General features: G+C 47.9%; 1 protein-coding gene across 3 annotated transcripts in view; it reads right to left on the bottom strand.

Moving 5' to 3' along the window:
- Nucleotides 1-25,380, bottom strand: part of ANO2 (anoctamin 2) — a 344,349-nt gene that overhangs the window by 161,089 nt on the left and 157,880 nt on the right. For all 3 annotated transcript variants that reach the window (XM_036865660.1, XM_036865658.1, XM_036865659.1), the window contains 4 exons: nucleotides 23,417-23,551; nucleotides 16,943-17,103; nucleotides 11,989-12,071; nucleotides 5,849-5,953 (listed from right to left, as the gene is read on the bottom strand). In XM_036865660.1, the coding sequence (XP_036721555.1) occupies nucleotides 5,849-5,953; nucleotides 11,989-12,071; nucleotides 16,943-17,103; nucleotides 23,417-23,551 (484 nt within the window). The remainder of the gene's footprint in view (nucleotides 1-5,848; nucleotides 5,954-11,988; nucleotides 12,072-16,942; nucleotides 17,104-23,416; nucleotides 23,552-25,380) is intronic.

Here is a 25,380-nt window from a genome sequence, read left to right on the forward strand (position 1 = left end):
CTCCTGGGACTAGTTCAGTGGGATTTTGTTTTAAAGTCCCTTTAGTGACAGGTTTTGTAGAAGACTCTCTCAGGACCTACCGGTGCCATTTCCCCAGCTTGTCACATGCTCCCTGCTCCTTGACACAAAAATACGGTTTCCCTCCTCACTGAAGCCTTCAGTTATCTGACCCCGCCTGTGTCACTCCGATGGCACCATCTCACACACACACACACACACACACACACACACACAGGCACCCTCCCACGTGCTCACACCAGAGCACACCCACCCCACTCACATGAACTTTCTCAACAGCCTGGGAAGGGTCAGAGTCCCTGACCATTCATGTATTCGTTCCTCATGTCAGTGGGCAGCATTCTTGTGCTTTCTGCCACATTTTTATCCTCCAACAGCCTCTCAACTCCCCAGTGGGAGGACCTGGCATAAGTGATGGATCAGTGGCTAGTAGGTTCCAAAGTGATGCTGACTTATGACTGGACCTCTGTGCCAGTCCTTTGCCATTGCCCCCTGGATCTACGCTCCGCTGTTCCTTTCCTCTGCCAGGTGCTGAACCCTAAAAATCATATTTCCCAGAATGATTTATCAACTGACTTGTGGTTAGATTTGGCCAACGGGGGGCACCGGCGTTCAACTCAAAGGCAGGAGGGGGAAATTCAGGGTGTTTCTCCTCCACCCCCTCTACCTGCTTCAGACGGCATCTCCAGAAAGAGCTGCACCTCCTGCAGGGCACTGGCATCCACCGGGTTCTGGTGATACCACCTCGCTCCTGGCCCTTCCAGCCCTAAGAGTGGGGGAGCCACCAAAGTTTACACAAAACCACTAAAGAAAATGTAGGGTCGCTGGTTGTCTCGTACCCTTCTTTCCAACAAATACAACGTTCCTTCCTGCCTTTAGAATAAGGAAGAGAACCAACCATGATTCTTCACAGGTGTCTGAGGATCTGTTGAGGGGCAAACACTCCAAAGGCAGAGGAGCATAGAGATCAAGAGCATTGCTCTTGAGTCAGACCGTCTGGCCAGACACAAGCACTGAGCAAGTTCCTTCTTTCTAGATAAATAAGCCTCAGTTTCCTCACACATAAAATTGGAAATAATACTGGTTTTGAGACTTAAATGAAATAAAACCCGTAAAGACCCACACAGAGTGAGCACTCCATAAATATTACTTCTAACCTCGCTGTTTTACTATCCTCACTGTGCCCACACCCTTGAAAATCGTAACAGTAGATATTAAAATGGCCAAATTACCACCACCTAAAATAAATAAGAGATTGCCTGTTCCCCAAAGTTATGGGCTAATGACCAACATGATTCTTTCACATCAGCAAAGAAAAGTACCGACTCTCAGAACTGCGGAGGCTACAATCCAATCCCCCCACGTGACAGCTGGGACGGGAGAGACCTGAGATGGGCTTGGCCACCTGGTGATATGACGTGAATTCTCCTTAGGGGAGCCTTACAGAGAAAGTTAAAGAGCAATAGGTCGCAGCTAGCTAACATCATACTTAGTGGTGAAAGGCTAAGATCAAGAACAAGACAAGGAAGTCAATTCTCATCATTTCTATTCAACATTGTACAAGAGATTCTAGTCAAGGCAATTAGGAAGAAAAGGGGGAAGGGGCGGAGGATGGAGAGAGAGAGAGAAAAATGCAACCAGGCTGGGAAACGAAGAAGTGAAACTGTCTCTCTTCAAGATGACATGATCTTATAAACAGAAAAAACCCTGAAGAATCCACTAAAGACTACCAAAATTAATAAATGAGTTCAGCAAAGTTGTGCAATATAAAATCAATACACAAATATCAACAATATTTCTATATACTAGCAATGAACAATCCAAAAGTGGAATTAAGAAAACAATTATATTTGCAATCACACGAAAAAGAATAAAACAATTATGAACAAATTTAACGAAAGATGTGCAAGACCTGTACTCTGAAACTATAAAACATTTTTGAAAGAAATTAAAGAAGATCTAAAGAAATGGAAAGATATAACATGTTCATAGATTAGAAGACTTACCATTGTTACGACGGTGCTACTACCTGAATTAATCTACAGATTCAGCTCAATCCCTATCAACAATTCCATCTTGCTTTTTTTGCAGAAATTGACAAGCTGGTCATAAAATGCATATGGAAATGTGAGACACCCAGAATTGTCAAAACAATTTTGGAAAAGAAGCACAAATTCAGTCACATTCCAATTTCAAAACTTACTACACAGGTGCAGTAATTAATCAAGACAATGTGGTATTGGCCAGACATATAGATTAATGGAATAGAATTGAGTGCCCAGAAATGAACTCTTACATTTATGGTGAATTGATTTTTGATGAGGCTGACAAGATAATTCAATGGAGAAAATAATCTTTTCAACAAATGGGGCTGGAAAAACTAAATATTCATGCAAAAGATGAATTTGGACACCTTACTTATATCATACACAAAAATTAACTCAAAATGGATCATAGACCTAAATGTAAGAGCTAACACTGTAAAATTCTTAGAAGCAAACCTGGCAGTATATCTCTGACAACGGATTAAGCAGTGGTTTCTTAGGTATGACACAAAAGCACAAATGACAACAGGAAAAATAGTTAAATCGAACTACATCAAAAAACTTTTGTGCAGCAAACTGTATCATCAATTAAATTTTAAAAATCCACAGAATGGGAGAAAATATTTGTAAATCATATTAAATCATATTATCTGATAAGAGACTGGTGTTCAGATTATGTAAGTAACTCTTCATACAATAATGAAAAGACAATTAACCCACCTTTAAAAATGAGCAAAGGATTTGAATAGACATTTTTCCAAAGAAGCCATAAAAACTGCCAATAAGTATGTGAAAGGATGTTCAACATCACTAGTCATTAGGGAAATGCTAATTCAAATCTCAATGAAATACCACTTCACACAACTAGAATGGATAAAATAAAAAAGACAGATAACAAGTGTTGGTGAGGATGTGGAGACATTAAGAGCCCTCATGCATTGCTGGTTGGCATGCAAAATGGTGAAGCCACTTTGAAAAATATTATAGCAGTCCTTCAAAATGTTAAACATAGAGTTTCCATATGACCCAGTAATTCTACTCTTATGTATATATCCAAAAGATGTGAAAACATACGTGCACACAAAACCTGGTACACAAATGTTCACAGCAGCATTGTTCATAATAGCCAAAAAGTGAAAGCCATCCAACTGTCCATCAACTGATGAATGTACAAATAAAATTGGGTATGTCCAAAATATGGAATATTATTTGGCAATAAAAAAGAACGAAGAACAGATATAGCTACGACATGGATGAATCATGAAAACATTTTGCTAAGTGAAAGAGGAGAAATACCACATTTTGCATGATTTCATTTACATGGAAGTCCAGAAGAGGCACACCTATTGAAACAGAAAGTATTAATAGATTACTTGCTTCCCAGGGTATAGAGTTTCTTTTTAAGGTGATAAAAATATTTTAAACTTAGATTGTGCGAATGACAGCACAAAACTGTGAATATACTAAAAACCATCGAATTGTATCATTTAAATGGGTGAATGTTATGGTCTGAGAATTAAATCACTTACAAAGAAGTTTTATAAAATGAACTTGATAGCTTTAAAAAAATTTTTTTGAGAAGCAATGGGCCTTGGGGATCACGTGGAGCTGAGTATGACTGCTAGCTCTCCCACAACCAGCTATGTGGTCTTTGGTAACTTCCTCTACCATCTGGGCCTCGATAAATGGTAGCTTTTATCATTCAAGAGGAAGGAATATAAGGAGAGATGGGACATGAAGCCTCAGGGTTACAAAGAAGGCAGAACCACAGCGAGCCTCTGGGATGAAAGAAGCCCATCCAAGACCATCATCTAGACTTTGATTCTTGGTCCTTGTCTGTTTCCCAGAAGAATGTGCCTCTCCTAAATATCCCACCCTAGAGCCCTGTTCTGCCACGGATGTCGACCTCAACTCTTCCCATAGGCAAGAGAAGCAGCCCTCCCATCAGACAGCAACATGTGCTCCTCCCTTCATCTCCCACCCTTGGCTAGATTTACAGCAAGAACAGAAGCATTTCCAATATTAAGAGGATGGAGGGAACACAAGAAGGACGCTGACAATCAAATTCCAGGCCATTTTTATCTTACACCGCTCATTTGGGAAGGTCATTTTCCCCCCAATGCCTATAAGGCATTAGATGCTTTGAGCTTTACATTCTCAACAGTGTAATGAAAATAGATGTTGAATGCTAACACATAAACATATGTATCATTCATAATGCATTCAGATGTTTTTCAATTATTCATGGTTCCTGAAAGTTATCTGACCTATCGTGCATATATATCCAAGCAGTGTTTATATCAGAACCACAGCCTCAGTGTACACAATTCCAGCTCCTCGGCATTCCCGTCTATGGAATTAAAATTAAATGAGGCAGCGGTCATTAAAAGTTACATGTGATTTCCATAAAATTATCCATTGTGTATGGCCCTGGGGTGGAGAAAGAAGGTTGCATAGGATTGCCAAACCTGACAGGACACAATATGTTTGCTTTCTGATGAGGGTGGTGGTGATGATTACTCTTTCCTAAGAATGAATTCATTTTTTTCCCCAAATAATTGGCGGTCTTGGACTTACTTTTTTCTAGGGAAATAATAACTTAGACAGCCACCCCCTTTCTCTTCTAAGTCCTGCTTTCTTAAAGGGAAAAAAAAAAAAGAAAGAAAGAAAGAAAGAAAGACAGCTAGTATTCTGGGCTTAAAAACACCACATTCTCCGTATTGGTGCTTGAATAAATTTGCATGTTAACATGAATGGTTCCAACTTAAAGAATGTAAAATTAAATGAAATTTTAATTCGAATCCAAGATGGAGAAAAGACACGTGTAAAAACAACAGATTGTCGATCTCGTTGAATTTTTTCAGGAACCAGATTAGGAAAGACATCAACACACACACACACACACTCTTGGTTTCAAAAAAGGGTGGCACTCAGAGGAGACCGGCGGTGCCAAAGAGGAGCCCCCCACCTCACAGGCACTGCGAGTATTTACAGATCGCAGCACAGATCCTGAAGCTCTGTTTCAATGTCTGAATGCCACCATGAAACTCAGAAATACGACTCACAATCACCTCCGTACTTTGGAGGCCCATCCAGAGACAATGAAATGTGAGGAAGAGTGTATGAGCAGCTCAGGCAAATACAGGCATGGATGTGCCTCTGCCAGCCCTAAGGGCCATTTCTCGATTTATCCCTGCATAGCGGTTAGATGCCCAGACTGTCAGAGACTCACCTGGGTTGGGATCCCAGATCCACCCACCATTCACTGTCTGGGTGACCTCCGGTCAACGACTTAAGCTGTGGACGTAACTTTCGTCATTAGTTTTCATTTACAGAAAAACTGCACCAGCCTCATAAATTTATTTCGAGAATAAGATGATACAATGCGCTGAGAACAGTGCCTGGCCCGCAGCAAGGACTGAATAAAGGTTAGCTGTCGTTGCGCTGGTTGGTCTGGCGGTGGTTGCTATTGCTATTCGATTGTAGGTGATGAGAGTCCAGAAACCCAGGCCTGAAACGGTTTCTTTCTTTTCCGACCTGCTCTCCCATTTCATCCAGACATCACCACCCGGGAAGGAGAGACAAATCAGGTCATGGCAGAAGACTGCTCCCCACAACCTCTGCCCACGGGACAACGAGAGATGCCATGCTCTCTTTCCATCCCGTCCCACCGCTGTCAGCCCTTCTCACAGCCCAGTCTCCATCCGCGAAGGCATTCCCAGTGAAATGACAATAGGATCTTAAGAAATAAAAAGGAAGGCAAGCACCAGGCGCCAGCGTCTTACCTCATCCGCAGTCCCACCGGTTCCCAATTTCTGGACCAGAGACTTGTCGCTCTCCCTCCGCATTTTCTCCCGGACTTTGGCTTCATACTCAGGCCGGGAGTGCTCCTAAAACCCAGAGTCACAGAGCGGTTAGTCAACAGGCGGAGGGCCACCTCGGCCCGCGGGGTGTGACCAGACACCACAAGGACAGTGAGCCAGATCGTGGGGTCAGATGCTGTGGGACAAGGGCTGCCACACTACGCACAACAACCACGAGGCGTCGAGACCGGGGACACAGTGTGGCGGGAGAGGGGGACACACAACACTTGTTACCACACTGAAGACCAAACCTGAGCACGTTCCTGGGGGCGGCGCCAGTGTTGAGAAAGGAGAGAGGAAGCGTTAAACTAGGAGCTGATACAAAGAGCTGCCCCGTGCTGCACACAGCAGTTGGACCAAAGGCCCGGGGCTGCCTCTGGTCATCCCACTATCTATCCTCAGGCCTCAACTTTAAGTTGCAATGAGCCAAATCCCAGCTGGAGAAACAGATGTGCCCCACAGCTGGGAGTTCGGGCAAGGACCAAACGTCTTCCCTGCGCCATTCTTCTGCAAGCTAAAAACGGCCGCCAGTAAACATCAAAGTTGAAGGTGCCCAGAGGGAATCTTAAAACTCCCTTGCCTGGACCTGTTTCCTATTCAGCCTTGGTGAGTAACTCATTGGCAAGTACACTGATGCTCAAGAGACAGCACAGGGACACTCAGCGATGTAAACCTGGATAGTGAGTCACCAGGCATGGGAAAGAGGGCCTGGCTCATCAGAAGGACCACGGTCCCATCAAGGCAGATGCTGCGGCAGGAAGATGCGTGACTCACTTCAAAGAGAACTTAACAGTGTACACCTGGCCACACTGGTGCGTCTTCCCTGCAGCTTCCAAGGACTAATATCTACCAGCGTGAGGACTTCACATTCCTGCATCATTTTCCGAGAACTCCCAGGCAGGGATTCCGGAGCCGGCTCCCAGCGGACACAGAGAACACACATTCCCTCATCACTGCTCACGCCTCGGAGATTCTGAAAGCCAACAAGCTAGGCTCCTGACCTGTCTCTGGCTTTCCCGAGACGTGCCATGATGCTGGAGGGGAGAACCTATGCACGTGACTAGTAAGAATAACCAGTACAACAGAGGAGGAGCCACTCCAGAGTTGTGAAGGCTGTCCACCATCACCCGGGCTCCACGATGCAGTCCCACCCTCGGAGATGGGACCTTCTCTGCCTGCTGAAAACACGGCTGGCGGCATCTCCCCCTCTCAAATATTCTAGAGTTTTATAGCTTACACAACACGTAGTTCTTGATTACGTAATCTTCTTTTATTATTTCCTAGTTGTTTTGCATGTGGGAATCTTTTGATCCTAAGATAAGAATCCACTACCTGGTCTCCATTATTTTGTTTCTCGCAGTAATTGGCACCACGGGGAGAACACAGAAATCTCTAAACGCTTGCGAAGTTCACTTCATTTTGTCTCTCCCCTTCATCCATCCTCCAACGCAGCATTTCCTAATGTGTGTGCCAGGAGGGTTTCAGCTAAAAAAGGATTCCAGGGTCTAACAGATTGGAAAATACCATACAACGTGTCACCTGAGAGTCACAGTGAGCCTAATAAAAGCTCTGAGAAGTTCTCCTGTAAAGACACCTGCTGAATCTTCTTCAACCCACCACGTCCCACAAAACTTCTTCCGCCTCCAACAATTAACCTCCTGCAGAAATACTTGGAGAAATGTGCTGTGACATTTTCCTCCATGGTCTCTGAAATTTGGTTGCTTTTCTTCTATATTATTCCTGTGGAAGATTTTAACTACAGAACTAAAGCCGTGTCTTTTTGTACCATCCTCTGGATTCTAAAGCCCTTCAAGCGAAAATTGCGTCTATCTTGTCATCCTCGGCAAAGGAGCTGAGGGGCCTTCCCTACTGACTGTAGGGTGCTCCCGACCTGCCCCTGACTTTCCAAAGACGTGACATCACGTAGAGGAGTGTCCTCACATCCCTCTGGTGGTGGCTGTGGCCCACTTCACCGCACTCTGGGCCCCAGTTCAGACCCTCCTCATCTGTTTAGAACAAGCTGAGAGCTCTTGGCACACGGACAGGAGTCCGAGGCTCTCAAAGCAGAGTGTCAGGCTGCTCTGCTTTCCAACTGAAGCAGGTCAGACAAGGATCTCGCTGCTCGCAGCCAAGAAGGTTGGGTGAGGTCACAGGATTCCTCAAAGGCAGGGACCTGGACAAATGAGCTCCTGGCCAGAGCAGAATCTGGACCCTGCGAGGGTTGCTCCAATATACCCAGCCTTAAACACGGCCTCCCTGGATGGGGTCTGATGCCGAATCATCACAAATACATAACCCCTCCCACCAAGACTCTGGGAAATATTTCGCAAAGCTACTTCCACCTGGATGCTCCCCTCAGGAGCTGGCCTGAAAGAAGGCCCCAGGCCAGCTCAGGACCAGCCTTCGCTGACCTCCAGAGGTAAACCCGGAGATCCAGTCAACAAACGTCTCCAGCAAAGAGTTATCAAGCATCTACTGCGTTCCGAGCTCTTGGGAGCTCTTTTTCAGGCTCTGAGGCTACGAACAAGGAGCTTATCTCCAAAGTGGAGGAAGGTGACGGTAAGCAAACAAACCCACAGATAAGAAACCAGCAGGTGGGGATAAGCACGACAGAAGGAATGTCAGGCCGGCTGCTTCAGGAGGGGGACTGAGGGAAGGCCAGCCGGAGGAGGGCAACGTTCTGGCTGGGATGGAAAAGCTAAGAAAGGTTAGGGCAGGTGGAGACTGGAGCCTTCCGGGCAGAGGGAAGAGCCAGGGCAAAGCCTGGAAGGAGCCCAGGAGAGAGCGCAGGCCCGCGAGGCGGGAAGGGCTGGGAGGAGGAACACACCACCATGTGCCAGGGAGAAGGCAAGGCATTTTGCGTCCTATGTGACAGGAAGCTGTTAAGGGCAGCTAAGCCTGACGTGGTAGACAGGGGCGGGAGAGGGAGGGATGGGAGGACGTCTGTGTCAAGACCACCCTCTCTGAGGGGTCCCAGGGACATGTGGGGCCTGAGTGCAGCAGGTAACCGGGCAAGAGAGGCCACGGAGCTGAAGGCCGTCCCATCTCAGAGCGAAGATTGCTGAGGTCTGGCAGGCCTCCTTCGACGGGCTTCAAAGGGGTCTCTCGGGCCATCCCAGCCGGTTCCACAGGGAGGCCCCTGGGCCAGGGGCTGCTGCCCCAGGAGGTGGGTTCTCCAGCCCCCTTCCCCTCCTCCCCGCTTTGAGCCCCGCCCCTGCTGCTTTCCTTGGCGTCCCGCGTGGTGCGCGCACCCCAGGCGGGAGGGACAGAGGGTGGGTGGCTCTGGTCCCCGTGTGAGTTAGCACCCTGCCCCCACTCCCGAGGGGCTGCTTCCTAGCGAAGACCACAGGCAAGAAGGCTGTCTGAGGGTTACAGGCAGCTGGCCGTGGCAGCATCCCTGAGACTTGGAGACAACATCTGGTTAAAACAGAAAAAAAAGTTCTCATCATGACCTTCAAGGACCCCTGCAACCTCCTCCCCGAAGCCCAGGTGGCGTCTGCCATCCTGTTGCTCCCCATTTGAATGTAGGCTGTATCTGTCCCCAACACTTCATTTAAGGCCTAGGGCAAGTCACAGATGCCTTCCAATCCTGCCCTCCGTGCCTTCCCGTGACCTAAGGAGATACAGACCAGCAATCGGGACCCTGCCTGGCCCAGCCACCAGCCTGCATTTGTTGCTCTGCCCCCGACTGCAGCCCAACCCCTGTTCCCTGCAGCCAGCTAGACCTTCCAGGTATCCCGCCGACTCTGAGCCACACCCTGAGCGTCCCTGGATCAAGGCTCCTGTCGGCTGTTTCCTCCTGTGGGCACCCATTCCTCCCTTTGCTGCCCATTAAAATTCAACCAGTCTTCAAAACCCTGATTAAAAAAAAAAAACAAAACGAAACATTTTTTAGACCGGAAGGAATTTCTCTCCAACTCACCGTTGTATTCTAATTATTCAGAGACCAGACAACCCCTTAGTTGAATGCAACCCTTTGGAGATGCTCAGAGACTACGCCTGAGGGAGTTCCACGTCCCAAACCAAAACCTGGTCCACAGGAGGCGCCTGATGTGCATGTTCAGATTTAACTCAATTTAAAGCGTGCTTAATATCCGAGTCCAAAATCTAAACACATGGAAGGAAAAACGCAGCTGCCCTCCCTCCTCTCAACCACACCTGGCCCTGGGCTTGCACACGGGGGGCACATCCTCGATGCTGCAGAACTGCCCCGCCCCCAGTAACCTCACACAGAGAGCCCGGCAGCTCTTTGCGCCGGGGGTGAACCCAGGCTTGGCCAGGCCTCTCTCTCAGCCTGCACAGTTGTTACTGAAATCACGCCCCTCCCAGGAAGTGACCATGGCTCACCGGGTTAAACAGGAAACAGGAAACCTGGCTGCAGAAACCAAAATGGCTTAGCATCCCACTCCTGCCAGGGACTGAGATTTCAAGGGCACTGAGTCATAACGGATGCCTTTCTCTGTGTGAGTGTGTTTACACTTCCTCTTTCACAGGCAGACCTGCTGGCCTCCTCAGCGCTACTCAGAAGACACACTTAGCTTGTTTCTGTCCCCACACAGGCTTGGATGCCAGGCTGCTTCTTCTTCTCTTCCCTGGAGACCTCCTAGGCCCTGCTGTAGGAGAGGAGGACCTGTACGCCCACCACCTCCCCACACCCAGCCACAGCTCTCTCCTCTCTCCTCTCTCTCTTTCTCCCCAGAATCAACTCGAACCAATAGGACAAAATCACCCACACGGTCCAACTTCGACAGCTCTTTCCATTGGAAGCGCTACTTTGGCCATCTTTCCCCAAGAAATGCAACTGCCTTTATTATTCTCCGTTGCTTATCTTCCCAACTAACGTGTATCGTCTCTGAAGTCAGAATTCATATGTACATTCTCTCATTTGCCACGGAATCCGTGATGCTGTGAGCCTCTGGGTATCCGCTTAACGCACAGGACTGGGATGGAGTGAATGTGTGAATTCAATCCATGGTCATGGAATGCCCACCTGCTCAAGGGCAAGCTGACGACTTGGAGCTTTAAGGAGAGGAGAGGATGTCACATCACAGACAAGGGAGCCACACAGCCTTGAGAACAGGACTAAACTGGGGATTTCACTAGCTTGGTCACAAAGCATCAGGGTCACAACGCCAGAGGTCCCGAGACCAAGGAGAGGCACATCAGTGAATGAGGGAGAATACAGAAGAGGTCTGCTCCCCGCGCAGCTGCCATATGCTCTCAGCCAGCCTATGCGCACGGTACTCAGGCAACTGGGGGCACCTCCTGGTCCTTCTGGACACTGTCCCCAGCATCTCATCGACATTGCCCACAGCATCGGGAGCCCCTATTCGATAGTCACGGTCGCTGTTCAGGCAACGGCAGCGTGTGGGAAAAGATAACTGAGCAGCTGGGCCCACACTGGCCATCGTCAACTCGCCGACATCAAAGGGAGCCCTAGTTCTCAAAGGAGCCCCGAGGGAAGGTCAATTTGTTTCATCCTTTAAAATCATCTGTCCATACAACTAGACTCTGGAAGAACCTACCCTTTCCCCTTAGCTCACGCTCCTGTTTCACACATGCTCTCCTGGCTGACAGGGCACTGGATCAGTGGTTCTTTCTTCCTCCATAAGCATCAGGGCAACTGAGACCCAGCACCCATGCCTCCCCCTGACCCTCAGCAGGCTCACAGAAGCATCCAGACACGTCCGTGCTCTGCGTCACATTCTCTGGCTTCACGCTCTCGAGCACCAACAAGACGGGAGGTGGAAGAATGTTGAGTTAAACCTCGAGGTCACCACGAGGCTTGCTTCTCATGCCATTTTTTCCCAGAGAGGGTCACAAGGACATCTGGCTACCCATCAAGTCCAAAGTCTTACAGCTCAAGAGAAGAGAAAGGATTTCAACTCTTGGCCTCAGTGCCTACCAACCCTGGCTTGGCCCGTGGAGCCAAGCTAGGAAAGGGGGCCACAGCGAGACTCGGCAGGTGACTGGTTGCCATGATGGCAAATGTAAGCGGTTATTTCACTCAAGACAATCTATTTCCAGGGGCAAAGCAAAGCAAAGACGCAAGGAGAACTCACTTCTTCCTCTTCTACGCCAGTCAGATCCCAGAAGTAGCCCAGTCGCATCTGTAATCTCTTCCAGTTTTCGAGAAACATGGTAGCTTAAAAAAGAAAGGAAAAAAATTCTATTGATTTTGAGCACCCTCAGGGTTCACCAAGGGAGGATAAACTTATAAATTTCAAATTTAGGGACTTTCTTTAAAGCATTGATTCCCTTCCCCAACCCCAGCTTCTAGCTGGGACAACTCAAAATACTCCACATCCAGGAGAACCCAAGAGATATATTTAAAGGGAGACACACACACACACACACACACACACACACCCTTTTCCTTATTTCTAGGTTATAAGAAAAGGGTAAACACTGATCTCAATAAATGAAGGAAGAACGGAAGGATAAAGGAAGTAAGAATGGAAGGGTTTGATGGTTTGTAGTCTTTTTTGACAAACCTCGTCTTCCCTATACGTTCCCTCTTCCTGCACCTTCCTGAGCACTCTCACTTTTTTCTCCATCTTTCTGTCCCCAGCACAACTTCCTTTCTCTGGGCCCAAATCACCTCATTCTGAGGTTATGTAACATCTCCGAGTAGTTCTACCTGAGTCCAGGGTCTCAGTGTCCCCGCCCCCCAGCCCACATGCGGCTGGAAGACTCATCTCCCCAAAGTGCCATTCATTCGTTCTTCCATTTGTTTGGCAAATACTCGTTGAATGCCTACCATCCCCACACATTGGTTAGCCTGCCTTCTCCAACCACAGCCCTTGAAGGGCAGCCCAACATGCTCCAGAAAGAACCAGCCCCCTCTGCTCTACAGCCATGGCTTCTTATGCCAGGATTGGACACCTGATCCAGAGCCCTATCATGGGCCAATCGGATTCTGTCTTTTGAAAACTGAAACTAAGAGACACAAAGAGAAGCAGAAATGGGACAAACCATGCAGCACGTGAAAGAAGGAGAGAGGTTTCTGATTGCTCCTCCTGCTCCAGTTGCCTAGGGGCCTGGCTATATTTAATTTCCTGCATCCAGGAGCTTGCTTCTTACTTTCTTATAATCTCTTATTATTTGAGCAAGCTTGAATGAATTCCCAACCAAAAAAAAACAAAAAACAAAAAAACTAGACCTAAGGTACCTGCAATATACAAAACAATGTTCTAGACATCGTGAGGAAGATTAGGTAAATCCGATGTGGATTTTGCTCTCAAGTTGTTTAGTCTATGAGAAGAGATTTTACATAACTACAGTACAAGGTGTAATGTGATCAGGGCCTTAAGAATGACGCAGATAAAAGGCTGTGGGCATGCAGAAGAGAGGGTGCCAGCTGCCAGAGCATCTGAGCTTTTTTTTTTTTTTTTAATTTATTTATTTATGGCTGTGTTGGGTCTTCGTTTCTGTGCGAGGGCTTTCTCCAGTTGTGGCAAGCGGGGGCCACTCTTCATCGCGGTGCGCGGGCCTCTCACTATCGCGGCCTCTCTTGTTGCGGAGCACAGGCTCCAGACGCGCAGCCTCAGTAGCTGTGGCTCACGGGCCCAGTTGCTCCGCGGCATGTGGGATCTTCCCAGACCAGGGCTCGAACCCGTGTCCCCTGCATTGGCAGGCGGATTCTCAACCACTGCGCCACCAGGGGAGCCCCCTGGGCTGAGTCTTGAAGGGCAATGGCATGTGGGCAGTGCAGAGGGGCAGGGAGAGGGAGGATCCCAACACAGACCCCCAAACTTGCAGTGGGTCCCTACTGTCTGGATTCTTCCCCCTGGATACAGGGACCTTGGGTATCTGGCCCCGCCCACCTGTCCACATCTACTCCCGCCGATTGTCAGCACACCCCTCACACCCGCGCTGATGAGGGCGCCGCCCCGCTGCCCTCTTCGTCCCCAGCCTGTGCAAGCTGTCCCCTCTCCCCCGCTACGCTCCAGTGCTGCCCTCCTCCATTCCTGACCAAGGCCCACACGATCAGCCTCCCAGGCGCCCGCTCCTCTGCACTCCTAACACCCTGAGACCTGGTGCCCTGGAAGAGGAGGGGGCGTGGCAGTCCCCGAGGCCACCCCTACCTGTCTACAGCACCCCTGGTAAGAGCCTGGGCGCCCTCCACTACCTGCCGCACTGGACTGTCGGCTGCCACTCAGGGCTGCAGCGTGCTAACAGGACCGCAAACTCTTCTTCGGCTCGTACCTGCCTCTGTTCACCTGGGAACAGCACCGGGCTGAGCAAAACAAACACCCACCTGCTGGCTGAACGTACGGTTCCTAAAAGCTATCATTTGTTTCACTTGGCGCTATGCTGGCTACTAGCTACATCGTGGTACACGGTTCTGTATCTTTTCTCCCTGGGATCTGAGACTTTGTCGGGTGGGTGCCCCACCTCCCGACCCTGGCCTTGGCCTGGGGATGGTCTCCGAACAAGGAGGGCGCCCCTCCTTTTCCTGCGCTGTCCTCAGTGCCGAGGAGGGCTCTGCACACAGACCGAGGTCTCCGTGAAGGAGAGAAGTCACACTGGGAACAGAGGACGGGGCAACAGAGTCACCGAGGGGGAGTCACGGGGACACGGAGGACCGTCGTGACGACGGAGAGCAGCTCACAGCTCCCAGTGGGAATCACGGCCAGGAACCACTCGGAGGGCTTTGCACACTCGCCCCACTGACGGTCACGAGAACACTGGGGTGCAGGTATTACTGCACCCGCTTGAGAGACGACGACCGGGAAGCTCCAAGGTTGAGCCCGTCCCAGGCTGCTCAGCACCTCGGCTACGAGGGCTGACGCCAGTGACACGGGGCCGGCCACGCTGGCTGGCCCAGGGCGGGACTGGGACCCACCGTTAGGACTGCCTGACCCTGAAGTCACTGCCCTTAACCTCGTCCCTTTACTTCTCCCTTCCCTACTTTTCAATAGGGCTTCACCCTCTTTCCAAAGTTCCCTGGAGTCTGAAGCCAGAAGTCCGGAGGAGCTGGGCCTGACTGCTCCACTGGTCCCGGGTCCTGCTGACCCGTCTCAGGGACCCCTGTTCCCGCCCCACCAGCAGCCCCATCGCTCTCTCTCCGTGGAGAATCACGCCTTCTTCCTGGCAGGCTTGGGCCCTGGCCCAGGCCCACCCAGCACAGTACCACTGATCATAATAATCATGTAATGAGAGGCATTACCATTATTTTTAATTGTAATTTGTAGGCAGCCATGCCTAGAGGCTGTTGGCTGCTGTAACCAAATACACAATCGCATAAAACACACAGCAAGGCTGTTAAAATAACAAAACCAAACCCTAAGCCAGGAAGCGCTGACACAATCCCACCGCATTTGCTTTCCCTGCACTGCTGCTATGTGAGAGGAAGAGAGGGGAGCTGGGGGGTGGTGAAACGGTCTCGGACCTCAGAAGGGGTGGAAGGTATCTATTCATCCATCGAGGAGAGAAAAGGGGCAGTTGCTGGGGTTTGAAAGGGGGAAGGTACAGCTGAAAACCAAGTTTCCCCACGACAAGGAATCACGCATCCCAGGAGAGGTCTTGAGGGATTGTGGACCAGAGTTAGTAAGCTTCAGCTGCTCAATCACAGTACTATCTGCCAGACAGATTCATGGGAATGAGGGGTGCAGCCTATCAAAGCATGAGTGTGTATTTTGCACTCCAATCAGTTCAAATGGATTTGGGGTGATTACAAGACGCCGCCTTTGGAGAAGCAGGCACAGAGCCTCCTGGCACCGCCTAGGCCACAAGCTGCAACTTCAGTTTGTTCTCCTGACCCTTCCTGTGAACAGTTCCAGAGCTACACGGCCACAAGTGCCATGTCCTCCGACTCCCTGCCCCTGTTTTGTGGGCTGACACTGCCCACACTCCTGGGCAGTGGTCATTCTCCCTGGGAGAACAGGGTCCCTGCTGGACACCTTCCTCGGTGGCCTGGTCTCACGGGAATCTTTCCAGCTCGGTTCCGTCTCCACCCACGCAGAGGTGCCCGCAGGGGACAGAGGCCACTGGGACGAGTTCTGGCAGCGGTGCTAGAACAGACCTCGCCTCTCTCCTGCTCACACTCCCGGGACGTGTGACTCACGGCCCCGTCCTGGTGTGTCCTCCAGGCCCCCTGGAATCAGGGATAAACCCGGCAGCTTCTGCAGCAGGACAGTGGCCCTGCCGGTCTGTCATCCGATGGGAGAGATGAGGGCCCGCACTGGATAGATGAGTGAAAGGCAGGCTGCTACTCCCAACGGGCTGCAACGTATCCCCTTGGTCCCTTCCTTAATGCCCGTGGGTGTGTCTTCTTAGAAATGTTCAGTGACCACGGGGTGGTTATTCCAGGTTATCCCAGTTTGTAAGAATAGAAGTGTGTGTGTGTACACGTGTGCATGCATGTGCTTATAGTCAGATAGCTGTGGCCCAGAGAAAGTTTATTACCCCAGGACTCTGGGGGGAAGGGAGGAGGAGGAAAATGAAGGAACTATTTGTTCCTTCCTTCACAGATCCCTTTGGTGGGAATATTGAAAACATCCCTCTGGCATTAAGTAAAATCTCTGCAGTCTACACTCGCCTTGTCCCGGGAATTGCACTGAGTGTGGAGGCAAGAGACCAGGTCTGGGCCCACCTTTACCCCCAGCTAACTCCGTGACTGTGGCAGTCACCCCACCACTCTGAGTGTGACACCAAATGACATCTAGGACTTTCCATGTCTTAGGAGATGTACCTGGAGGTGCCTCTGAGTGTGTTAGGGGTTTCCAAAGCACGCATGGGTTCAATCTCCGAATAAATCCTACATGAGATTAATACCAGATTCCCATTACTCTATCTCTTTAAAAAATATATATATAAAGCCACGGAGGATATTCTTAGTTCTATTCACATGTATGAGTAAAGGAGAAAAATCTATTGTCCCTAAAATGCTTCTTAAGATATAAGGACCAAATACTAAGGAAGTAAACCGAAGGATATGGGCTTTAGAGCTCGGTCACTGTACCCATTTAAAGGTACCCGCCTATAGAAGCAAGTCTCATGGTGACAACTTACCCCACAGAGCCATGAAGATGGAGAAGAAGACAGTGGCAGGGTTGTCAAACAGGTGGCTGGCCTGTGCCGTTCCACAGGCTGAGCTGAGGTTCCAGTAGTCACAGGACTTGTCACACAGGGGACACATGGTGAAGGCATTCTGTTGGTCACACATCTCTTTGCTGCAGAAGACAGAGACTGCTGGGTCAGGGGGGCTCCAGCAGGACCCTTCCCAAGCCCATCACCCCCAGAACAGCTCCCACTTCCGAATCCCTGGTTGAGCTTATCAACTCCAACAGCGAGGTGTGTTAGAGAGTTGGAATTGGATTCTTCCCTTCGGAAGTGTTATTTATTCTTATATCTTGTCTTAAAAAATGAATGGGCTACCTTTGGAGGTATGGAGCCCCCTGTCACTATAAGTGGCCCAACAGAAAGTTAGTGACCATCTATCAGAGATGCTGTTCATTGGACAATGCCACATAAAGTCCATTCAAGATGTGCTGAGTCTACGGGGCTGGTGGGGCGCATCAACAATTGTGAATAAATCACCCATCGGAGGTTAGATTCCATTGTCCTCATTCAAGCATGGGCTGTCTCATCAGTGAATAAGGCTGGTCACACAGAGGAACAAACACGAGTGTGCAGCTGAACCAACACAATTCCTTCCTCTGGAAGGAGAAGCCATGTGAAAAAGAATGGAGTCAGGTGGCTGGAAGCCCATTTCTAAGTGCATCAGCCATGTGACCGTTTGTAGAAAGGGGATTGGTAACCTCAACTTAATAAGAGTTATCACAGACCTAGAGAACAAATATATGGATACCAAGGGGGAAAGGGGGGGGGTGGGATGAATTGGGGGATTAGGATTGACATATATACACTATTGATACTATGTATAAAATAGACAACTAATGAGAACCTGTTGTATAGCACAGGGAACTCTACTCAGTGCTCTGTGGTGACCTAAATGGGAAGGAAATCCAAAAAAGAGGGGATATATGTATATATATAACTGATTCATTTTGCTGTACAGCAGAAACTAACACAACATTGTAAAGCAACTATACTCCAATAACAATTCTAAAAAATAAAAAAAAAATTTTTTTTAAAGCAAAAAGAAAAAAAAAAGAATTATCATAACCATGAAGTGGGATGAGGGAGGCCAGAAGAATAAGGTAAATTCTTCCAAAGTCTAGATTCCAAGATACTTGGAGAACGAAGAACTAGTCAAATAACCATCACCTATATTCTCACCTATTTTCAGTGTATTTCTATTACAGGACTCACGAATATATTTGAAATTCCATTCATTCGTTAGGTGATTAGCTGGACCCAATAAATTTAGGCTCATCAGAGTGCTTGCAAATAAGAACCGAAGTATTCTCGGCCCTAACTGGCTTCCCCAGTAACCCTCCACACTACATTCTGGTAGGAAAATGAATGAACTCATCACTCTGGTGTGTAATATTCCCCCTGGGGGATGGGTAAATGGCTAAGCTCATGGTTTTGGGGAAAAGGGTGGAGAACTGGCAATTTCATGAAAATGAAGCACTGGCTGTTCTCACAGAGCAGCTGGAGCCACAGTGATGGGGCCGCAGGGGATCCCAGGCTGAAACCACAGCTGGGTTTCCTCCGGAAACAGGCAGCAGAGGGCGCTACCGAGCACGGTACCGTCGGAGGCCGCTGCCGGAGGAGGGAGCTGGTACCTGGGCGCTGAAGCCCGGGATTAGATGAAACCCAGAAGTTGGCAGGACGCCTGCGTCTAGCTCCCCATCGCTAAGCAGTCGAAAGGTTTCACCGAGGGCTGTCACTGTCTGTCAAGTCCCAGCTTTCAGGCTTGTTTTTAATGAGCCACGGCAGGGAAGGCCTTCTGTGTGAGAGAATGGAAACTCTAGGTCTCCGAGGATAAATCCCAGTTCCTCCACTGACTTGCCGCTAAGCTCTCCATTGGCAAGTGTCAACAGCGGCGACTCGCTCACATCGACAATATTGGATAGTAATTTCTTAATAGTAAGTTCAGCCGTGCTAGCTTCACCTGGGCATGCGCTTGTTGGTAACCGGAGAGTAAGGTTTATTTTAAGTCTTCTGGGTCAGACACATGTTGGCTGCCTGGTGGAGGAGCTGCTGCTTTGGGAGAGGAGAGTACCTCTTAGAAAACAGACTCACGTGGAAAACAGTGGGCCTGCACAAAGTCTAGTAAAGAGCTTTGCTTCTAAGCCATTTCTGAGAAGACATGAGTTCTTCTCATATCTTTGCGGCAGAGGGTTTTTTTTTTTTTTACACATAGAAGAGGGGGCGGGAATCCTAGAACACCTAATCTCAGTCAAAACTAGTCACTGCTAAAAGGTCAGGAGTAAAACAGTATTAGCCACCAACTTGGCGCACTTTGAAACTTAAGGGCTGTGTACATTATTGGTTTTAAAATTAGAATGCAGTCAACTGCCAATCATTTGTACAAAATGGCAGCCAGGGTACATGGATACTCCTCACCTCTTTTAAGTTTGAAGTCAGAATGCTCTATGTGTATTGGGTTGGGGTTTTTTTTTCATCTTTTGGGGGTTTTGATGCAAGCAATTTGAACAGAATTCTGGGGAAATTCTGCCTTAGGATGACATTAAAAGGACTTTGTAGTCTCTGAAAGAGGCTGCCTCTAGACAAGCTGAAAGATGGGGGAAGCTCCCCTAGAATTGAAGTCAGGTCTGGGTCATTCACTAGCTGCATTAACCACAGATTCCTAGCTCGAAGTAGCAGTGGCTATAAATGCAATGGTGTATTTCTTCAATCTATCATTTTCTCTACGAAGCAGAAGAAGGTTGATTAATGGGCTGACCATCAGGTGAACCAAGAGCCCAGAGTGGGTGGTGTTCTCAATGAGTGACCCACTGCTCACAGGTCAGGTGACACAGGGTTGTACTAGCCACAAAGGGAGGCAAATATTCAGGAAGTTCAGACAGAACATCTGCTATTAAGGTCTCAGATCTAAACTAACCAATTTTTGAAAATATGGTTTAGATTAATCAGCTTTAAAAAAATGCTCCAGTCTTTCCTATGCGTGTAAGCAAACGGAGAACAAATGCAAACAACCCCTTGCTAAGTCAAGGAAGGTTCTATAGATGTATCGTGCACATATGGAATTATTATTTACAAGTGACGCTTGTGTCTCACATAACAAAGTTCTTGGCGATAAAAGCTACCATTTAAAGTTCCACATGATGTAAATTTTCTGGTTTTGATACTGTACTGTAGTTATATAAGACATAATCACTGGCGGAAACTGGATGAAGGGTACCCTGGGCCCTCTGCACTATCTTTACCACCTCCTGTGAATCTACATTGTTTTCAAAATAAAGCATTTTTTAAAGTGATACACAGATACTAAATTCCAGGCTTAATGCCAAAATGAGAAACCTTTAAAATAATCCCAGGAAGAGTGCAAGTTTTTAATCGTGCTTAGGAGTGGCTGATAGACACAGACCCCAGAAGAGTACGAATTCGTTTGGATTCAGTATTGGGACTTAGAGGCTATTCCTCTGTTGATGAGGATTGGTAGTTTGTGAGTTTTCGTCAGGTGTAGAGCTTGGACTTTTGACAGACACACAATTATGATTAAGGAGCAGTTCTCAAAAACTTCTTCATAGTATGCTTAAGTTTTTCTATTTACACCTTCCTGATTTGCCACACCCGACTCTGAAAAACTGGCAACCAAAATTTCAAATTTTGTAACAGCCAATTTCAAACTTTTTTGTTATAGAAAGTTAAAAAACAGTTTAAAAAAAATTTACCACAGATTCCAGTATGCGAGTATACACGTACCCACTCCCTACAAAAACACTTATATCACTAAATTAACAGTCATGAAACAATTCTGATACTTCCTTCTCGTGATGACTACTAATATTATATTTCATTCTACTCTGTCCTACCTTATTCTAGTTCATTTAAAAGGTAACGATTAAATTGATTCTATAATCCATTAATGGGCTGCTATCCACAGTACGTAAAACGTCACACACTCCAGGATGTCTGCAATGATAATGATCACATTTTACATGCATCTAAACCTGCACATATATGAGTGTCCATGCATGTGCACAGATAAATGACTTTGCAGCTTGTGTAGACCATGGTCATTTCCAGCCGCAGTGGTCACTGTCACATGCATTCCTGTGTGGAGAACCAGGGCACAAGTTCTAAGTCCTGATGTAAACCAGCACACAGATGCCCTACCCGCCGCGCTGAGTTGGTCCGAGGTGCGTGGTATGGAGTCCTCAGCTGGGATCAACCTGAGGCCCCGCTCCCCAGGGATCACAACTGGGCAGCTGAGCCATTTTTTTCTGAGACTGAACCAGGTGGGGCCAGTTGGAGCACCTGGGCTGCAGAGGAGGGTAAGAGCCCTCAGGAAGACTGCACCGTTTACTGGAAAAAGCAAAGACCTTGGAGCAGGTGGAACTCAAATCCCACCCTGACAATTATTCATTGCTGAAGTTGGACAAGTGACCTCCGGTAGCATCCATGTCTCCGTCTCTCTGAGGTGAGAATACCTACTGTTGACAACACTGATCTCTACAGGATCAAAGAAACAGCACACAGAAACCACCTAGCACCATGCCTGGTACAACTAAGACCAGGAACTTGCTAAGTATTCGTTCTTCCCTCGTGCTGCGGAAGGCAGAGCCCGGAAAACATAGCTCTTGTGACAAAGGTCCCAGAATGCCAGTCCCGAACCCTGAACGGATGACACCAGAGTTTTTATACACAAACATATCCAAACCCTTGTCTCTCATACCAAGGTATTGAGCTTTATTCTAACTACTGACACGGCCATCTCCAGTGTCCCTAATTTGCAAGAGCTTTTCTATAGAGTGACATAATGGAAGATCGCCTGGTTCCTGCCACTGGTGGATACGCTTTCCTCAAAGAGCACAGCTCTTGCCCGTTTCTTCAGGGTGGCCCCGACTTCCCCCATCCCTACCCCCAACTGTCGAGGACACCCGCAGGCTGCCCAGTGTCCCCATCCCCCGGGCTACTGAGGGAACATCCCTGCTGGCACAGTGTCATCCTGCCCCAAAGCCACGACTGGCTGACCCAGAGCCTCTACCTAAGCCAAAAGGAGTCAATAGGACTTTTTCACTTGGGACCAATCGAGTATAAAGCTCTAAGGTATGACACCCATGAGCTACAAGCAGTAGTGTTTACATCCAATGGAGAAACTCTGCAGTGAAACAAATAAATACTAGAAAGAATCAGAGACAGGCCGTAAACAGAAGGAGTCGCTATTTCCATAGTCCCTTGGGCTAGCCACGTGCCTGCCACTGGGTCCCCTGAGGGCCCCCCCGAAACCCTGAGGATAAATTCCCTTTTTTTGCGTACATTAGTTAGTACATTAGTACATTAGTACATATGCATTTCTATCACTTGCAACTGAAAGAGTATTAAAATACACAAATAAGGGAATTCCCTGGCAGTCCAGTGGTTAAGACTCCCCGCTTCCACTGCAGGTGGCCCGGGTTCAGTCCCTGATCGGGGAACTAAGATCCCGCATGGCTCGAGGCATGGCCAAAGAAAAAAAAAATGTAAAATGCATAAAGAATGCTTCAGTTTGCAAAGCCAGTTCTGGAGATGGCAAGAGATTTAAAATCTAAATATTGGCTAAGTGTCTCAAACTCTATTTCCACATACGTTGATTCATTCAACAATAATTTATTAATACTTTGCTGTGTGCCAGACGCTGTCTACTTGAGTCCTCACAACACCACCATGAAGTAGGTGTTATTATCACCATTTCACAGCCAAGGAAACCAAGAGTCAGGGAGTGAGGTACCCAGTCACATAGCTACTATGTAACACATTCAGTCCTAAAGGATGCTCTTTTTAAGTCCCTATTTTCTTTGTAGGATCTCTCTTCTCCATCAGGATCAGCCTTTGTTCCATGTCTTGGATCCCCAAGAGCCCCGCTACGGGGCCTGTCACCTCCTGCAGTCTCTGACATCCTGAGCCAGAGCTGAGGCTTCCTCAGCTCCAGAGCTGCCTGCTTCTGCAGACAGCCTCACAGCATTTTATCCCAGCAGCGTTTGACCACATAGATGCCATCTCTATCCAATACCACTCAACACTTCCTGCCTTGGGTCATCTGGGAAACCAAAGGGAAAAAGTCATGAAATTGAGGGGAAAAAAAAGCTTTTCTCAGGCATGATTTCTTTTTCATCAGTTATCAGACCCTGCCCAATCAGACCCTGGTCCTGGAGAAGAGCCTGACCAGGAAAGGAAGTGACCACACCCAGCGTGGCTCTGAGCTGTTCCCAGAATCTGTTGCTCCCAGACCTCTCAAGAGGGAAGTGACAAGTGACCTGCTGTGTGGTAAGGAAAGCGGGAAGGAGAAGGACAGAGGGTGAGGCTTTGGAAGGAGGCGTCTGAAATGTACAATGTACTTGCAACTGGGGTGAAACTCCAAACGACTGACACGTGGGAACTGAGCCTTTTCCGTTAAAACCAACTCACCTGGGAATATCTTCCTCGATCGTTGCACATCCATAAAGAAACACGACGACCCCGATGACGGATGACGGGATGAGGAAGGACGTATATAATCCCAGCCAGGCAAAGTACAGTCCAATTTTTTCTCCAAAATACTTTCTGGAAAAGGAAGAAAATAAAACATACTGAGACGATCATAGAGTTTCCTTCTTTCGGTTTGCTCTAAACCTGAGGATGGGTTGAAAAAAATGGAAAGGGACAAAAGTTACATGGGGAAGAGGGGACCTCAGCACAAGGAATCAACAACTGGTCTTTTCTGAAATGAATCACATTCCATTAGAATCACATATACGCACCTGTCCTGGCTGTTCGTGTAAAGTAGCTGCAAGAAGGAATCCAGCCCTAACAGTAAACTGAAAAAAATGCCATACATTGTGGCATCTTTACCAGACAAACATGAATAACATATCGGCATTTCATGAGTGCCATAGTACTCAACCCACAGAAAAACACACCTTTTTGAAACTAGCTTATTTAAACAAAACACACAAATTTGGGGGCATGTATACTGATATATACAAACCAACATAGATACACTCATAGAAAAATGACAGGGAGAAATTCGATAAAATATGAGTCATGGTTTCTTTGGCTGATGGGATTATGGGTGGTTTTTATTTCTTTATTTTTTTTTATCTTTCTGCATTTTTTTTTTAAAGACTGATTGATTGATTGATTGATTGATTGCTATGTTGGGTCTTCGTTTCTGTGCAAGGGCTTTCTCTAGTTGCAGCAAGCGGGGGCCACTCTTCATCGCGGTGCGCGGGCCTCTCACCATCGTGGCCTCTCTTGTTGCGGAGCACAGGCTCCAGACGCGCAGGCTCAGTAGTTGTGGCTCACGGGCCCAGTTGCTCCGCGGCATGTGGGATCTTCCCAGACCAGGGCTTGAACCCGTGTCCCCTGCATTGACAGGCAGATTCCCAACCACTGCGCCACCAGGGAAGCCCTTCTGCATTTTTTAACTCTCTATTTTGTTCATGAATTACTTTTATAATAAAACATGATTTCTTTTAAAAAGAAAAGGTACTAACCCATACCTTTTTGTTCCCCACTTCATAAAGTTAGTAAATGACCACATAAAGCCTCTAAAAAGGGGTTTTCCTTTTCCCTTAGATGAATATTGATTAGGGATGCCTGATGAGAAAAATACAACCCACAGAGGAGACGTATATTCTATTTCTCACGAGCCTCTGATACAAACCACAGGAGGGAAATGGGAACCCAGCCCACCCGTTGATGGAAGGACTAGAGAATAAGGGGAACAAATAAAATCTATGTATCCACCACCAGAACGCTGCTTCCATTTAGGATGAAGACACTGCCAGGAAATGTAGCTTCCACCCTGACAACAAAAATCTGTTAAATCAAAACTTTTCGTGAGCCCATCAGGGAGTGGACGTTGCAAGGTAACCAGGTGAGCTGAATTTTTTTAAAAATGACAAGCTCCTCCAAGGCAAGATGGGACACACGGCAGTTTCGTGTTTGGCAGAGCATGGGAAGGAAAGGCAGTCACCATAAAAGTGAGTGAGGAAGGGCTTCCCTGGTGGCGCAGTGGTTGAGAATCTGCCTGCCAATGCAGGGGACACGGGTTCGAGCCCTGGTCTGGGAAGATCCCACATGCCGCGGAGCGGCTAAGCCCGTGTGCCACAGCTACTGAGCCTGCGCGTCTGGAGCCTGTGCTCTGCAACAAGAGAGGCCGCGATAGTGAGAGGCCCGCACACTGCGATGAAGAGTGGCCCCCGCTTGCAGCAACTAGAGAAAGCCCTCGCACAGAAACGAAGACCCAACACAGCCAAAAATAAATAAATAAATTAAAAAAAAAAAAAAAGATGGTTTGTTCCTTAAAAAAAAAAAAAAAAAAAAAAGTGTTAGGATTAAGGCTGGATTCAGACGTGCAAAACGGTTCAAGGTGACTGGGTCTTTTCAGG

This window comes from Balaenoptera musculus, chromosome 10 (genome assembly GCF_009873245.2).
Source record: "Balaenoptera musculus isolate JJ_BM4_2016_0621 chromosome 10, mBalMus1.pri.v3, whole genome shotgun sequence".
Classification (NCBI taxonomy): domain Eukaryota; kingdom Metazoa; phylum Chordata; class Mammalia; order Artiodactyla; family Balaenopteridae; genus Balaenoptera; species Balaenoptera musculus.